Source organism: Atta cephalotes, assembly GCF_000143395.1.
Source record: "Atta cephalotes unplaced genomic scaffold scaffold00003, whole genome shotgun sequence".
Lineage (NCBI taxonomy): Eukaryota > Metazoa > Arthropoda > Insecta > Hymenoptera > Formicidae > Atta > Atta cephalotes.
Window position 1 is genome coordinate 3,249,552 of NW_012130067.1, and position 19,951 is coordinate 3,269,502.

The 19,951-nt window shown below is 36.3% G+C and overlaps 1 protein-coding gene across 1 annotated transcript in view; it reads left to right on the forward strand.

The window, feature by feature from the left end:
• The window catches only part of LOC105625738, a 192,817-nt gene that overhangs the window by 132,581 nt on the left and 40,285 nt on the right, over positions 1–19,951 (forward strand). The window contains exon 2 of the mRNA XM_012207059.1: positions 952–1,257. Within this exon, the coding sequence (XP_012062449.1) occupies positions 952–1,257 (306 nt within the window). The remainder of the gene's footprint in view (positions 1–951; positions 1,258–19,951) is intronic.

A 19,951-nucleotide genomic window follows, 5' to 3' on the forward strand; every position in this document is an offset into this window, starting at 1 on the left:
TCTCTCTCTCTCTCTCTCTCTCTCTCTCTCTCTCTCTCTCTCTCTCTCTCCTTACTTTTCTGTCTCGTCGCTGAAAACCAGTTTTCTATCTCGTTCATCGTCACGCAACATCTGGCATCACAGGGGATCATACCACATTCCTGAGATATCTCCAAAACGATGACAACTAGGAGCATGCTCTTGGGACCGATTAGCCTCCTCCAATAGTCGGAAGCTTCGCGTTTAAGCGCTATTATTGTCCCGGAAAAAAAAACATTAAGGTGTCACGCAAACAGTCCTCCCGGGACCGTTTTAAATAAGGTAGGAGCGATGAAATCAAAGAACCAAATCGCGAGTATCCAAAAGGAAGATGTTCGCACCGGATATTTCCCCTCGAACGATCTCCGCAGTGCCGAAGGAAGTCTCGCGTTTCTTTACTATTTGTGTAAGTGTGCGTGACGCTAGGATTGTTTTCCCAGCTCCTCTTTGCGAAGATCCTCGGGTTCTCCTAATGCGTTGCACGTTCTTGCATCCTCGGTCGTCGCCGATCTCTTTCTAATGTTGCGACAGCTTGCACTAAGATATCAGCAGTATTTTATTCTCTTTGTGACAAACGCAAATCCCCATCAGATCTCGTGCCACAATAGAGCGGATTTCAAAATTAAACAGCGATATATCTTATGACTACTCTATTTTATGTCATTCGTTATGCGTTTTATAAAACTTTTATTTGAAATAAAATAATAAATGAAATAAATATATCTCCTAATTTACAATTTTTTTAGTCACTGATCCTTTAGCAAATTTGAAATCGTTAATTAAATTAATTAATATACACTTATTGTCAATATCATTCCTGATCAACATTTTAAAGTAGTTTTCTAGAAGAAAGAATTTATTATTATCGCTAAAAAAAACTTTTAACTATAGGAGTATTAAAAAGAGTTATAATCAATTCGATCTTTGTTTCAGGGAAGGGACGGCTTTATCCGGCCTACAGTCTAAGTGGCAGCGAGGGTGAGGATAATACCTCCAGTTTACGTAGTCGAGCCTATCCACAAAATAATCCAACCAACCAATCCCATCATAATCATTACAACACGAGTCAACACAAACAGCGTGCATATCAACAGCAACAACAACATCCTCTATATCATATGCCCGGCAGTGGTGCCGGTCTCAGTGACACACCGACTTCCGGTAACGCATCTGACGAAACTCTCACTGATAGTGACCTTATCACTGTTGCTCGCGATTCTGCGCTGCTCGTCCATAACGGTAAGTCCATTTATATATATATATATATATATTTATATATTTATTTATTTATTTATTCGTAATATTTCATACTATAATAAGTATGGTAATAATAAATATTATTATCCAATAAAAATATATCTAACCAGCATTTCCGGCTAATAAGAAATAAAGAATTATCCAAACACTAATATATAATTTACATATCGCGATTTAGAGACCGGAGTTGATTGTCATATGAAGTTGATTAACAAACTTATAATCTCCATCAATATACGATAGAAAAATCTCATTTTTTTACTATAGATTGTTGATGTAATACTAATTTGTTGTGTAAAATGGTTTGCACCAAAAGCATTGTATATATTATTTACAACAACTTTTTAAGAAAATGAAGTTGGTGAGTAAATTTTTCTTATCATTTGTTTTATTGTCTAATTTTTAGATCTTTGACATTATTAATCGCGATATCTCTGTATTCATATTCAGAAAATGTCTTAGAAAATTTTTGTTACACTAATTTAATCATTATATACTGACAAAGTTTGTGAATACAATCTCTTTTATTAAAAATAGTTATGTAAGACAGATTATCCAAAATAAATCTGAATTAGATAACAATCAATTTTAAATAGATCTTTAGATCGATATATTTTTAGAAAAATATATTTACAAATAAATTATATTTCATATTGATGTATATGTTTCTTCATTTTTGAAAACAATTATAAATTACATATTTTATGATTAAAATAACCATTTTGCTTGTATTAATACTATATAATTACTATTATTTCTTAAAATATAAAATTAAAAAATATAAATATTAAAATAAAAATTGTATATTTTATACGTATTATCCATAACAAATATACTACTGCCAATCTTAGAACGTGTGACAATTAACCTAGAACACATACTATCACAGCTATCATATTTTCACAACTTGATTTAAGTTATTTATTTGTACGATGATGAATTCAAGAATAATATTTGTTTTAATACCCAAAAAATGTAAGGAAGTATATTATAATATATATATAATGTTTCAAAATCATGCATCCACTTTTTTCTAAAAATCACTAAGCAAAAATTATGACAACGGCCCTGATCTCTCCTATAACTTCCTCAAATATAGATATAATACTTTTTTCGCTATCCTTTTGCTTAATCAGTTATAGATCGCAAAATCGCGATAGACAATGTTAAGTCATCGTGAAAATACGATGATATCAGTTCATCGCGTTAACGGAACAAATCTTTTGAAGATAATCCATGGGAAGAGACAGAACGGTAAAAGGACACGTGCGACAGAATCGGTCATTCGCAATAACGCGAACTCGTTCCCCTACATTACTCAAACATGATGGATGGCTCTTGCGGCGATGAGGTGTGAGGCCACACACGGGGTTTGTCGTAGACGGGGGGTTATCGGCACGCCGGCTTGTCAGGGATGACGTATCGCTCCGAAGGTATACACCATATCTCGGAGCCCGTCTAGCCCATCCTGCACCACCTTCATCCAACGCGTACCACCTGGAAACCAGCTAGCTATGGCTAACTCCGTACTCAACATAGCGGACACTTGCGCATGATAGGTATTTATCACTGCAGTCGCGGCATAAGACGAGTAAATCAATTCATCGCGGAGCCACTACCGACTGTATCAGTTAATAAAAAAAAAATAAAAAAATATAAAAAAGTCAAATGTCCGTACGTAACACGATGCATATCACATGTAATAGGAGATTCATTCGCGGATGGTAGAATGATAAAGACGATTTCTCGATGATACCTAAATATATACATCATGAACCGCAGGAATACAGAAATAAATTCCGCGAATAAATAAAAGTGTTATAATGGAGATGTATTCGCAGTATCGCGGCATGCGGCAGTAAAGTGAGCGCGCGTGACGTAGCATCGAATCTCCGGTGCGACTTTCGTTTCCGGAAAAAAAAGATACGCGATTGGTGGAGTCTCCCCTTTTATTGGGCGTAATGCGAGGCTGGTGAGACTCGTAATATACATCCTACCGCAATTCTCGATACTCCATTAAGATTTCAGCTGAATCATAATGACTACGACGACTCCGCGTCTCAACGAGATGAAAAGGAAAGCGGGAGAAACTTGCGGATTTCAATCTCCAGCATGATGGCCTCTACCTATTCCCTCAACGTGACAATACTCTGGCGCCATCCATCATACATACGCTTCTATTCTTCCACGAGCAAATAATTCCTACCATTCCTCCTCCTCCTCTATGACAGACCCCGGACACATCCTGGACGCATAATGCTCGAGGTCAATCCAGCTCTCGAGTGCGCATAAACGCGCAATTACGGGCTACGCGGATTAGCATGACAGTGGAAATCATCGCGTCATCCGGGGGAGTGTATTAGATGATTACATTATCGTTGCACAGTGCGCCATGAAGCTGGATTAATAGCGACGCCTTCGATCATACCAAGATGACATTTGCCTTCGAATTATGAGAAAACCTACATTAATGTAATGGAGAATATCTTAGATTAAGAATATATTACAAGTTGAAGTGATTATATTATACTTGATAAATTTAAGAAAGTAGAAATATTTTATGAAGGTGTTTTAAAAATTTTGATAGGATAGATTTTCAAAAAATATCTTGAATCGAAAAATAATGTTTACATTGTTCTTTTCATAGATAGATATCGAATTTGTATAGATATCATTTTCTTTCATGTTAAATAATTAAATTAAATAATTAAATTAAATTATTAGTTACACGGTAATTCTTTCGTATATAAATTGATAATATGCATTATTTATACATTTTACACAGAGAAAATGATTTATTTGGACTCAAAATATCTTATTACGTTTATTTTAGTGAAACAATTTAATTTTGAATGAAAATTATTTCGTTTAATCCCAAAAATTTAGTCTGATTGCAATCAATTACATATCTTAATTTAAAGAAATCGATTTGATCGGACTATTTCTATGACTACATTTATTAAACCTAATCTGTATACTAAATAATTCTTTACAAGTAAATAAAAAAACGTTCATTTTGATTGCATTACATTGTATAACTACACAATTATTAATATCTTCGATTATGTCACCAGAGTATCTTCAATTTTTCTTTTTGAAACCTTTAGTGTAAATAGATGATAAATAATAAATACAAATCATCATTTCGTCGATCTTCTATGGTCGTTTTTCATCGAAAGACGACCACAAAATGAACTATGTTACATCATTCTCTGATTAACAGTCGGCGCAATCGTCGTTTTCATCGTCGAATGCCGAATGAATTAGGATTTTCAGTCAGTTTGTACGAGCGGCGGGCGTGACGAATTTCTCAATTCCGCCGCGTGCGGAATCGCGAGTCACGTTAATGAGACGGAAGTAATCCCCCCTTCGGGGTATTCATTCGTACTGGTTGAAAGCCCTCCTGGGTCGGTCATAGTTCCGGCATAGAAATGGATTTCGCCGCAAAATTCCGGTCGTGCACTCTAATCCACGTAGTTTCCTCCGATATTCACATGAAGAAAGAACTCCCGCCGTACCTTCCGAAAATTCTCCTTTACGTGTTATAAACTTCTTAGTGCTCCCTCCCTCTCTCTACTGTATGAATTTTTCTCGACAAAATTCGTCTATATACATTACAATAATTAAATATAGATAAATAATTTTTATAGCATTTTTATCAATTTTTTAAAATTATTACTGAACGTTGTTGCTCTTCATGTCTTATCAACGTATTTTCCGATTATATTTACACACCGGTGATAGCGTTGCGCACGACAATTTATCAAATATCCTTTAGCAACGCAGGCTTTTGTCGCCGTTCTGATAATCATGGCTCGTTATATCGAAGAATGACTGGGCACTTTGATACACAAAAAAATGTCCTCTGTTACTCATATAGAATATCGGATTTCATCTGTGTCGCCTCGCATTAACGAGCGTCTATCATCGCGAATATCTCCGTAACGATCAGTTCTGCTCTGATGGGTTAGACGCTTGTTAACACTTCGTTTGATCCTACAACTGACGACGTCTCATCGTTGCATCGCGTGATAAACTCTAGCGCGACTCATTCCAGCAGCGATCTTATATTACAATATCACGATGCTGTTTTTTCAAATTGCAGCTAGTGCCTAGGTCCGTCATTCACGCTGACTATACTTTCGCTAGACAGGCACATAAATAAAAAATCGATACTTTCTTTCGTTCACGCATCTATCTTGTTCTGTCGCGCCCTCTCCTCGTCTCGTCTGCGTTCGAGACTCCTCTCCTTCGCGTTCTGTTTCGCGCCCAATTTGCGGCCCATCATCGCTACGGAAGAAGCAATTTCTAACTTAAATGAAACTCCCTCTTGCTCGCGCTCGCCTACCCCTCGATCGACAGGAGACGCCAGTCTTGCGTTTCAGCAAGTAAGGTAGCGCGAACAGTGTGCGGGGGGAGGATGCACTGGAAGACTCTTCTCTATCGCAACGAACGTGCAATGGCTACCCCCGTAGCTACCAATTGCTCTGAGAGCTCTGATCGCTTACACGCAACTCCCAATGTTCTTGACAAGATTATGACGTGGGTTACGAACACGCTATAACTGTATGCAATTTGGTGCACCCTTATGTTGAAAATATCTACGTGTGATCGAATATTATAAATCTTTTAAACTTGCCACGCTGGAAATAAAATTTAGCACAGCAATAATACAATATAAATACTTTAAAATCGCAAAAGCTAAATTTAATACCAATAATATCCATAATAAATGTAAAAAAATCTTGATAAATTTTTCGCGTTGCAAAATAAATTTAAAATTATGTTTAAACAGTCCGATTCCAAATATCTAATTATTAATTTTCATGGTATTATTGATTTTCGAGATCTTTGTGTGTTATTTCCAATAGAGAAACACATACATAGTCGACAGTATTAACACGATGCGTTATGCACGATGGATTATCCAGTGTTCACTGAAGTATATTGTCCCGAAGTATCACTAAACCGCTTACGGTTAGATATTACATCCCTGCAAGATCATCGCGCAAACTTGCGGGAAACTGCAGCTGCAGCTACTTCACCTCGCGTCAAATCATTGCAGCGGGTGATCGTGCGGGACGAGAACGCCACATTCCGAACTTTTCTTTTCCCGACCACAGATACTTACCACAAGGAGCTAGTTAACAGTTTGTTACGTTCCTGTCACTATCACGATGTAAAACCGGAACTCCTACTAACTAGCTTCTTGCGGCACCGCTATCGCGATTATCGTTTGTCGTCCATTCAGCGTATCTATTACATACATCGCCATACATAAGCAATCCAGATCGATCGCAGAACTTGTTTTATGTTCAAAATAACATTTGTGAATGTAAAGTTTTCAGCGTGCAATTAACGATGAATGATAATTATGATAATTATTTCTTATTTGCTCCTCCTTGTACGACAATAATAATTAGCATATTGTCTTTTAAATATTTTTTTAAGTTTGTGTTGCTTCAAGTGTTACTTTACTCTTAACTGACAGATTTATGGAACAGTCTAGAATTTACCTGTTGAAAGTAGTAACTGCCTGTTCCGTGCTTATACGCTCTCAACTTTGAAATTTTTTTAAACTTTTTTTTGATATGGATGTTGATAACTGCATCGGCTTGCTCGGAAGGTAGTAATAAAGCGGGGCTGACAAAGAAGGTTGTGCGCTATCGCGTGGCTGGAAGTTAGCGAGATTGCCTGGCAGCCTCTCGATATGGCCTGAGTAGAAGCGCGGCGAACTTCGATAATCTTCTCTGCAGCGAGCGGCCCAGGGCCCAAGTTTGGCAATCAATGCGAAGTAACAGTTTAATTAAATACGGGTAACCCTTCACCGACTCTGCGCGAGCGTGCGCGAGCGCGCGCGCTTACCCGAAGACAGACTAATCTTGGCCGCGTCGTCTCAAGGGCTCCAGCTGGATTCAACAAACGTGAGCGTTCGACGGACTCGCAAATCCGATCGTCGTTATTCGCATCCCGTTCCTCCTCAGTCCCCTTCATCCTTTGCTCCTTAGATCGCGACACGTCAAACTTTGCGGTTGGCAAACAGCAATCGTACGAATACGATTTCAACCGAGATCGAACTTGAAGTCGGTTCGAAAGGCCCCGCTTCTCCAAGAAGTTGCGTTGAGTCTGCAGATTGTCGTAGATCTGGGTTACCGATAAGGTAAAATAAACACGATCCTAACTTATCAGGTTCAATATAGTACATAGGGCGTAAAGTCGAGAGAATGGAGTCTTTTGTTTTATCGATTATATTTCTTGTAGGCGATTTTATATAGAAAGTTTATATAAGGAGCATCGAATTACGAAAATAGCTTGAAGATAGAAGTCAATTTACTTTTATATTTTTTTGACACTGAATTATTCTGCTCGTCGTATTATTGCGTTTTGAAAAAGAAATATGTGATAAAATCAATATGTAAACTATATTGTAAGATATCGTAAAGCAGTATTCTTTTTCTTTGCAGAAAATTCAACGCAGATTTACATAATTACCATTTAACATAATAGTATATATTACTATTTTACAAACAAAATAAATTTTTTCACAAGCATTTATGAACTGCATTATAAATTAAGCGAAGATTCACACTGTTAAATATCAAAGAAGCAATGGTAATCCCTTGAATTAAATAACATTTTTTTATTTTTAATCTTCAAGTGTTAAAACATAAATTATTTCTGAATTAGTTTTAAAATAAATAACATCCATATCAATGTATGTACTTAATAAATAATAAATTTGAGTAAAAAATATATTTTCTTCAGTTAAATTGTTTAATTCCATTGTTTTTAGTGAAATTAACGACATATTAACAATCCATAGAAATAATTAAAAATAACTCAAATTGTGAATATAATTTGAACTTAGGAATTTAATAATGCACGTAAAGAAGAAAGTAGATATTACATACCAATGCAATGTAAACTTAGGACGGTAAGGTTTTTAAGCACGCGAGCATTCAAGCTTCTGGACCTTTTAACATGTTGAGCGGATCGCAAGAAGATTCTAACATCGGTGACAAAGTACCCTTACGTGAGTCCATTACCGGAAGCACCTTCCACGCTAGAATGTTATTGATACGTAGACGTAAGTTCGGGCACGGAAAGACGCGATCGGGGCTCCCTTCAAGAGCATTATGTCTGCAGCGAACGCTTCTCATCCATTTTCCATTCCTTTCTCCGTTTTTCTTCCCGACTGCTTATGTTTATGTATGTCCAGCTGATTACCGGAAGCGAAGATACGCGGTTGTTTATCTCCTATACCCGGTGGCGACAGTGGAGAAGTACGAGGGTCACGTTTGAGTACCCTCGTGTCTCAACGTCCCTCTCCTCTCTTCTCTTACTATCTCCTTATCTTTCCTTTCGCTCGCAGCTACGCACCAACATCCCCGATGTTACGAGCAAGTTGTATACTCGAGGGTGGAAGGCATCTCCTATCCTGATTCCGATTCTCGAAACTTTGCCTCCTCGCTACCGTTCGATCATCGTACATCCTTCCTCCTCCTTTTCTCTTCTGGAATCCTTGAGTCCCTTCTTCGTGTGTTTATATATTACCGGACTCATTTCCATCCTTCTATAGTCGTTTACTCACTCGGGATCTCGTTTAGGCATATCGGCAGAAAACGAATTTTTCCCATATTCCCAAGTAAATAAATCATCACAAGGCAAGAGAGAGAGAGAGAGAAAGATCCGCAAACTACTTCAGTAATAAAAAAATATACTATATGCGTTAGATATTTATATAATAATATTCTTTCTCATAGTTTAAAATGATTATTGCTATTATTTCAGCGAGTTGATGTTTCAAAATAGGCAACGTATAATGTGTACAAATGTTCTGTGTATATATTTATATTATATTAAAAAAATATATATATAAGCAATTTAATAATTGTATAGAAATATATAAAAAGCAAGCAAAATAATATAATTAAAATTGTTGTAATTAAAAGTATATGTATAATTGCAATAATAATTCTCTTGGACATCGAAATAGTACTTTTAATATCCACTTGTCCGTAATCCGTCAACAAGAGTGATGTCATAATTGACCGCAGCGGATTATACCGATCAATGCGTTATTAACTTGAATATTACTCGATGAGCGATATCCCATTGAAAAGGATTCGCTCAGCAAGATCTACGGTACATTCTCGATAACTGCCGCGGACTTTCGAATGGGTACTTGTCCTTCGTTGCACATAGCGTACATTTGAACCGAGAATAGAACGACCCGAATCCCTTTTAATACCGAACTAAGTGGGAAATGATGTTCCTCCCCTCTCTTCTCCAATGGTCCGAGAGAAGCTCCTTCGTGCCGTTATCAAACCCAAGTTCAATCTATGCATTATTCAGAGAAAGAGTGGACGTGAAATTGGTGGTGGGGCGGAAAAAAGGGGGCCTATTAGCATGGAACCAAATTACTTTTCTGCGATAACGTCATTCGTATAATTTGCCACCACGGATGGTGGAAGCTTTTTTCGAGTACGTCTCTTTCTGTTTCCGCGACGTAATATCCAGAACCAAGCCCGTGCTCTCTTTGCGATTTTTCTGATAAGAATTTCTCGTTTGACCGAGATTTCCAATAGAAGGAAATAAAGATTTGATAAAAACGGCAGCTTTCCGTGCGTTGCTTTCAAACTAAAGTTTCAACAATATCTCTTACGTCATCATTTACGCAAAAGATAAATATGTAACAATGTTACGAGATGAATACGTAACAATTCGCACTAAAAAGATAGAATAAAAATACAACATTTCTTTTAAACAAAATTGAACATCACAATAGCAAACTAATAGATGTTTACTCTCTAAATTCTTTTAGTGAATCTCATTTCAAAAGAGTGAACTCTCACTGATCTTTTGAAATGACATTCATTCCAAAAAACTTGGAGAATATAAGCAGATAAAAATTAAAACTTATTACTGGAAAGAAAGTAAGCTCCGATAAGTTCCGTACTGTGATATCGTATGCTCTAAAAGATATCGTTATGGATTTAACATCCTTGATGCATTTAACACTTTTCAGGTATCTATATAATTTTTATTAATGTTAATATTAACACCATGGTGTGGATTTCAAACCTCTAGTGTTTATATCAACATCATCACAGTGTGGATTTAAAATCTGACACGTTAAATCCACATTGATGTTAATATTAATGTTAATATTAACATCAACACAGTGAGAATTATAAATACATGGCTATTTTTTAGAATGTAAAAGATAAATGACTGAATATAGATAGACTGAATATAGATAGACGAACTATAAAGCGACGAAACAACGAAGTACGCGCTGAGAAAATCAGTGGACAAAACAACATAGCATCGGAATGTAATTTGTCCGCGGAAGACAATCGAGAAATCGATCGTGAAAGACGAAAAGGGTATGAGTCCGAGGACTAGGATTTAGACGAATCTGAGTTGAAACAGGTCCAGCGGAAGTACGAGGGCTTTCTCCGCGAAATGGTGGTCGAGGAAACAATTTCAATCATTCCCGTCGTAGCTTTGATGTTTTATGGGGATACCTGCGCATTCCTCTGGTCCGTAGAGTCGCAATTCGTTCGGGAAACCGAACTCTTTTTCCATTGCCCGCTCTCGCGATTCCTGCCTACGTCTTTTGCCATTGCATCGTCTTTTTACGGCGTCTTAAGCACGGAGCCATGTGTGCGTGTACTATTCATTCTCTTTTGTCTTTGCGTTGTTTGAGGATCACGGAAATACAAAGAATACGGTAGCGAAAGGAAGGGGCATCAGTTCGATTTGATTGCGTCTGGGAACTGAAGCAAATAATGGAGATTCGATGTCTCTCTGTCGTCGACGACCTAATGCTATCGTCAAGTTCTCGCCTTGCCTTTGGTGACCATGCAAATATTTATTTACTAGATCCCCTGAGAACAAATAATCCTATTCAATAGCGCCTTGCGCTTGAACGCACAGATTTAAATATGAATTGCAATCCTATCTAGTATTTATATATAGATGAAGATTATTTTTTAACTATAATATAACTGAATCGAAAGCTCATTTCAAACAATCTATAATTTAGAGATCGTCTGCAATATAATGTATAATAAAAAATCCTATAAGATGTTGTACCAGTATTATGAACTTTCTAAAGATATCAGAACAACGTTTAAGGATTGTTCGAATATCGTAGTTCTACAAAAATTCCGGCCACGTTTTCGAGCAGATACTTTGACTTTCTTGCTATCTCTTTGAAAGCTCAGGGTATCCGGAATCAGGATATACTTCGAGAATGAAAGTACTTTCTCGTGCGCATTCGAAAAGTACACCTGATATCACGCGACGCGATGCGAGGTAAATCCGAAATCTAATCGCTCTGCCGTAAAATTCCGGGCACGTGCGTGGTATATGCAGTCGGGTACGAGCCGAACCTGAAAAACCGATGTCGAAGAAGCGACGCGAAACGAACGAATGCGGAAGAAAAAAGCAGACGGGAAAACTAACAGGGAGCAAGGGGCGCAGGAGAAACGGAGATTCAGAACGGTCGATTCCAGGAGGAAAAGGATATCAATGCGGCCGATTACAATGCCCCTCGAGACGCGACAAAAATCGTTCCAGGTAAAACGCCACGATCGCAAAGCGCGTTTATTACGCCGGCTGAAAGTTCCATTTACATACCGCGCGAAAACGCGGCGGGGATGGAGAGGCGCGGAGAAAAAGATGCGGATGCGATTTGCAAGACGCCGGTCGGGAAGAGAAGAGCGATGGTAATAGAGGAAGTGGAGGAGGGAGAAAGGTGGTGGCAGAAGAGTAAAAGTCGGGAAGGCAAATTTCGTTATTGCCTGCGACAGCCCCGAGGCACGCAGCGTCTATAAAGCGCTGTTAAAATAAGAAATTGAGTGTGATAAAAATGTACAACAATAAATATATAAATAATGAAGTTCAATAGATGACGATACAATTACTGCAATTTGCTGTTATATGTTATATTTTAGAAGAGCGAAACGCAATTTGAATAGGTTAACAGAAATTTTCAAATTGTATAAGAGATAATACACATAGCGTATTCAATTAAACAATTAAACACATACATATAAAACACATGCATACATTGTTGCACCAATAGTGTATATTTTATTTGTACATTTGATTCATTGTGCAATCTCTTTTATATAACTTGAAAATTTCTATTAACCTATCCTACTTTACTGTGTGTGTGTGTGTGTGTGTGTGTGTGTGTGTGTGTGTGTGTGTGTGTGTGTGTGCGCGTGTAATTTTTTATAACAAATCTGCATATTTAATATATAAAAAATTAAATGTAAATGCTAATATAAAAAAATATTTCATATTTTTTATACATGCTTGTAAAATTGTCTCTTTCGACTTACAAAATCCATCCATATCAGATTATAGTAATATTAAATTCGTAAAATAATCAAAATAGATGGAATAATTTTAATATACACAAATGATTATTGCGTATTAATTTATGAAACTAAAATCGATTTGCAATTATTCAAATAATACCTCATCCGCTGATGGTGGCCGCTGCTTTCTTGCAGCCATATCCTATTTAGTAACATCAAAATTTTACATGAAACAAATAACAAGGTAGACTGAACAATTTGTTGGGTTTGCATGATTAATCATTTCGCATCAATTTGCGAAACTAAAGTTGCGTGCCGTAATTATCTGAATATTATTTCGCCCTTTCGGCGAGGGTACCCGTTTTCTTGCAGCCACGCATGTCTACGCCTATACGGAAGCACGTACACAACCCACGTACTCCTATTCCAACGTGATTCTCGTGAAATTAAACCGAGAGTCCATCGTTTCCCTCTTTCGGTCGGGTTGCTGCTATAAACTTCGCGAGTTTATTGTTTCCCGCGCGCCGAGTAATTTAAAGGACTCACCCAGCGGGCGAAGCTAGGGCCACAACCAGACAGGATCGACAAACATCCCTCATTCATAATTAATTCTCATGCAAACACGATTTTTAGAGTAAGAATAGAATTTCATGTAGTGCAATGATAAGATAAATATTACGCGCGCGCGGATTCTTGTTTATGATCATTTATCATCTAAATTTATCGTAAACTTAAAGTTAGTTTAAATGCATAAAATTTAGATTATTTAGATATTCTATACCGTAATTAAGTTAAATAATTTTTTCAGCATTTCGAATATTAAAGTAACAAAATTTAAAACTAAGATTGTGTTAAAGTGAAGTTCACTTAAGAAAGAAAGGGGACAGAAATTAATTCTAGAGTAAGATTTTATTTTCCCTCTTAAAGAGAGCAATTTATCTAAACTCCCCTGGATTGTTAATGTTAAATAACGTGCCTAAGTAAAGAAGACATTTCTAAAGATTAATGGAAACTCCCTAGAACGACCCTGTATACTACGTCAGAAAACACACTCGAAACGATTAAATATATACATTAGAAACAAGATCCATTTATCTCGTCTTACATACTGTACCTTGCTGAGTATACATGCCCGATTATTTTAATTCAAGGTCTAGGACAGCGATAATTCATTGCAAGGTACAGGGCAGCGATTTCGCCTTTAGGCCGGTTACTTAACCAACAATCATCTTTCTCCGGTTCTTTGCTGACACCCTTTCCCTGTTCTTTTCTTTACCGTCTGTATCTATTTATCCGTACGACGCCCACACGCATTCGGGTACGACCCTTCGAGATCGCTATCATATTTTGGAGGGCGATTCAGAAACGTATACACGTTCTTGGACTCGCAAAAAAGAACCGATCATCTAAACATTTTAATATTCAATGGAATACGAAGCAGTGACGTACGGCATAACACGAAGACTAATTTTTCATAGCCTAAAGGATTCATAATCCAAAAAAAATCAAAATATATTATGAAGTAACTGGTTAGAAACAACGAACATCTAACTCCGTGCCTCGTCTAGGAACCTCGATCAGCCCTGAGGATTCTCGTGCTGAGAAACAATAATAAATTAAAGCGCATGGGTGGCCTCGTGGTATCAGGCAATGTTCGACTCTCCCACACGGTATTTTATGTAATCGACCTTTGCACCTCTATTGTGAATCTCGCAGAGATGATGTAGAGACAACTTTATTGTAAATAAAAATGATTTAGCTCGGAGCGGCATTAGATACTCAGACTCTCACTCGCGGTCTACTTATTCAACGAAATATTAATAGACTTCCCTACGATTTCTCGGAACTTTCAACAACGCGTTGTTTTCTCATGTGACATTATATATTTCTCGACAAAAATTCCAAAACGTTCAATGACAGGTTGAATGAGAATCTCAAAATATGAACATAAATTTTCCGTGTAATATTATCTCCTGTTTGCCCCCAGCCTCTTTGTTTTACAGATATATTCGTGCTTTCTACATGATCGATTACGAGAATCCTGACGTCGCCGCAGTTGTACCAACCCCTCGGTGTTCTATTTGTGGGAAGACGAAGGAATATAGAAAGCGGTCGGAGAAAGACAGAGAGAGAAATATAGCGCGTGAGGGGATCCATAGATCTCGCGGCAGGCTAATTAAACGTCGGGATACCGCCCTATTAGCGGCAGCACCTTGGGGGGTGCACGCAACTTCGGTCTCGCTCCCATACAGCGAACCGGACTAGCTCCCGGCAATTATAAATCGTCAATTAATAAGCGTAACTCCTACCCACCGTGGCGTCCCGTTGGAAACTTCAAGTCGCACTGCGGGCGGGGGTGTAAATCACCGCAAGGATCCAAGCTCTTTCTATAGTTGTTTCTACGTAATAGCCCAGGCCGTAGCGTTTATACGATACGAGATTCGCGACAAAGGGTCTTCACGAAAGCCGAACTTGTTCTCCCTCGATGTGAAGGCAAAAGTTTATTAAGATGGAAGCTGCTGTGGAATTAAAGCCAGGGAAACCGCCGCGGAAGTATACGAGGCGGGCAAAGGACTCCGTAAAAATATTAGTGATTATCCCGCTCGTATTCGCGACATTCATGAAAATGGCTGTATTGAAAAGTGTAATGAAAAAGAAAGTTAGAAAAAGAAAATATATATCTTTCATACTAAGGTGACTTTTTTAACACATTATATAGCACCTCGTTGATTGTTAGCAAGGCTGTGATTTATTCATTTTGTAACTTTTATCATTATATGGAGCGCCGTATATATATATTATTATTATTCACGATAAATGAGTCATCCAATAATTAAAATAAATAAGAATTGTACACTAAAATAAATAAGAGTTGTATATTAAAACAACCATGTACGCCATAAAATATATGTACATTCCGTATTTAGAGCAGCAAGAATTAAACTAAAAAAAGTTAAATAATATTATAATCAAGTCAATAAAGAACATACAGAAGGTAGAAAATTATAATATAAACAAGAGCAAAAAAAACGCGATTAATGGCGATATAAAAACGAAGCAAAATGAAGCCAACAGATTTCATATCTCATGCCAAGAGTTTTCACCTGTTCTTCTCTCTTTAATTCTCCTCCCCTCCCCCCTTCCTCCCGTTCATTGTCTCCACCTCTTCGTGTCTCTCCTTTCTGCCTTTTCTTGTTTCGCTTGTAGCGGATATAAGCGAGGCGTTGACTATAAAATAATGAAAATTTATGGCTCCCCATCCAAGGCTTCACGGTGAATGGAACGCAAGGGGTACGCAATTTGTAGAGCTTTCAGAGAGCTTTGCCCCTGGTCTGTGATGAAAATGGCGAAGCAACGGTGACAATTACCAGGAACCTTGTCAACCCTTTCGGCTGCTTTCTCTTATCTTCTCTCTTTCTTTCCCTCCATACTGCTGGCACCACCGTTACAGGTGTACTTGCTTTATCGTCGTAACCAGATAGACACCCCGATCTCCTTGATCCTTTCTTCGTTATTTACAACATCAAGTCTCGGAAACGAAGCTTTCTACATGATATTTACGCAAAATAAAATAATCTTCGAACTGCATTAGCATTTACAGCACAAAATGCGTGAAAAATTATCGTTAACGTTTGTAAACTGAACTCGTTATAAATCATCTCCGTTATTCTGTCTAGTTAACATTATTGTCTAAAGGATAATCTCTAAAGAAATTTGATTTACTCTTTTAAATGTACTTTAAATATATATCTAAAGCGATTTTAATCAATGACACGCGTAATGGAATTAATGAATGGTATGATTAAAGAGATTAATTCAGGAGATATCTTATCTAAGAAATATCTTGAAATGAAAAAATAATCGAATCGCTCAATGCTCTCAGTTTGATGAGCGTAAGGGCTGAACACCCGTCGATCGAATAAATAGGTACTTTCTGTATTCCACTCGTATCGTTTGTGAATAGTTTATATTCGTTCGTGGAATAAGGAATAAGCGGTTTGTTCGCACGTGAGTGCTTCCGACATGGCATACGTGGATTTGAATACAAAGTGGGTAGAACATTGGGTATCCGCGCACAAGGAGGTAATTGCATTGAATAAAGAAGGATTTGAAAACGTAAAAGTGTCTACACTTATCGCCATTCAAATATGTGCATTCGAGATTCTCAATATTCACGATCCAAAACGAATTTTCTGCATAATAATGTGAATACGTTCCAATACTTTTGTTTTCCTATCTTCTATTTGATCCACTTGCAACTGTAATTATCCATTACTCTTATATTTGAAATTGTGGCAAATTATAAATGAATGTGAGATTGATATTTCAAGCATAATATAAGCATAGAGTACAAGCATAGTATAAAAAACTGAAAACATGCGATGATTTTTTTATCATAGTTTAAAAATGATTTTTAAAAATAAATTTCTTTAATATTTCTCTTTGACAGCCTTCGACTATGTTCAAAAAAATAAAATAGGAATTGATTATTTGATTCTTGATTTTTTTTATGATTATTATAATCTCTATCTCTTTGAAACTCTTTCATTTTACAGTAAATGTTTAATAAATAAATTCTTTATAATACCTTTTTTGTTTTATTTTAAATATACATTCATTAATAGTGATAACACATAAACTCTTTTTACAGAAATTGTATACTGCAGTTGCATTAACACTAGACATTAGTTAATAATAATGGAGCAAAACTCGCTGTGCATTGAATAATAAAAGCATTGGATTTAAGAAACGTCGAAAGAGATATAACTTTCTCTTTGCACCCCATAATCCTACTTTTTCTCGTTGCTTCCGTAGAAAAGTTGAAAATTCCGAACTTGGCTGTCCGCGCTCAGAGTCGATTTCCTTAGGGACACAGGCATGGCGTTTCCCGACGAAAGAAATGTATTTACAGCCGCGCCGGGAGTTACGTAGTCGCAAAGATAGAGGAATCTCGGCAGCGTCGTTAACGCTTCTCATGGAAATATTACCGTGTCGATTTCGTGAGATATTGCGTTACGATCGGAAACGCCTGTCGCGTTACCCGCGGGAATAACGTCACATGTATTTCATACGTATACTAGCTACCTAATCGTACGCATCACCACGCATTCCTACAAAGCGTGAAAACCCAACTGGGACTCGTCGCGAAGATACTCTTATTCGCCACTTCGTACTTACTATACAGTAGCTGCGGAGAATCGTAAACTTGAAGGAATTTAGAGCACTATCGGGAGTTTCCGTTACCTGCAGTACCTGCAGTGTTCAGAATAAGACCGAAGTAGATCTTGCATCATCTCGTAATAGAGTAATTCATATAGAACAGTGAAATAATTAAATTTAAAAATGATTAAATTAATTTTACAAGTATGTTAATATCAAATAATTTAATATTGAAAATTAATTAGAAAATCAAAATGTAGTGTTTTACATGCTCATAAATGTACTATTTAATTATAAATGCTAAATTTTATAAGCAAAAAATATTATTTTGCTTCATTTAACTTCTACTTATATTAATAGTATACATATTTATTATTATGTAATTATATCATTTTTTTTCAATATGAAACATTTTACTTAATTATATGGTTATATGAATCAATTCCGAAGCAATAATTTCTTGATGATTAGAATATTATATATTACGAGAGTAAACGATTGTTTAAATAAACGTGCGTTATCGTATAGAAGCTTAGTATGAAGATCGTTCAATAAACCGCGAAATGTGACGAAACCATCTCTATAATTCTGATGGCCAGCGGTCTCGTATAGCAACCAATAGCATATAGCCTACAGTACGAACGCAATAATGCACTAATGACGTCACCAGAATAAACAACATTTTAAATATTTGCTCGACCGATATTATCCGTACAGACGTTGTGCGAAATATTCGGATGCACCAGCGGCAAAATATCCGATATCATCCTATAGGCAATATACGACGCATGAAAAACGTAATTTAAATCGTTATATCAAATTTCAGCGCACTTGATTAATGTCAATCATATGTAATATAACCGAGCGTCGATGCCGAGGTTATCGCGCGTGATTCATTAGTACGGTCATTAACACGTTTGTTGATGACGCGATTGCCAGGGGTTCAGATACGAGCAATATTTTAATTCCTATTTAAACGCATCGATTATTCTCTACGTAGTATTTTGTATTTTCAATATGTGCTTAATTGGACAGATCTTGCATTACATTACCGTTTATATTGACCATCACAGTGTGGTTTTAGGAAAAGCGATATTTGCGACTTACCTATCATACTGGGAAGCTGTGTGTGTCAATCCTGTAAGACAAACAATTTTCATCAAAATATGAAAAATGCAAAATTTTTGAAAGTGAAGCAATAAGTTCATATTGTCAGATTTTGATACATGAATTTCATAAATATATCATGAATTATATAATATATTAAATCAAATATTCAAACGGCTTTTCATAAGAATGACTTTTTAAATGTCTAGGTATGTGAAGTTAGCACCCCAACTATAGTACTCAGGAGTTCTGATTAGAGTTCCCGTTTCCTTTTGACGAGATAAAGAGTTCTACATAATTTATAACAAGAGTTCCGCTTAATAATTCTCTGTATTTTTTAATGCGAGATTCATTTAATAACAATTTTTAAATAATTTTTAAAAATGAGGGTGCTAACTTCTCAGCGAAATTCGAGATCGAATAGTTCTGAGCAGCTTAATAGCTCTATTTTGTGAATATCTAGAGTTCCTGATACATAAAATATAATTTTGACACACAAGAAAATTTATTAAAAAAAAATTTTTTTGAAAATTTTTTGAGAGTACTGAGTAGTTCTGATTGGAGTTCTGTGTTCTCGATGAGTTCTGTCAAAAAGTATTAGATGAAAAAGCGATTGATCCAACGGTTTTCGAGATATGGGGACATTTGAATTCTACATTGAAAATTTTCTAAGTCCGACGTTTCGAAAAATTTTTTAAGAGTTCTGGTAGTTCTGATTAGAGTAGTTTCTGTGTAGTTCTCGAGTTCTGTCGAAAAATATTGGGTGACAAAGCGATTGGATGACTATATAAGGAAATATATACTTCTGCAACCGATTTTTCAAATTTTGTTTTAAGTATATATTTCTTTTATTTTTGAGTCTGTGTTGGTTTCAATCGCTGAGAACTCTTCGAAGTTATAATGACAACGTGTCACAGAATTATTTTATAAAAAAATATTAATTAAATTTAAATTTAAATTTAATTTAATTATTATATATATTATTATTATTATATATATATAATATATAATAATAATAATAATATATATATATATATATACTACTACTACTACTACTACTAGTAGTATACTAC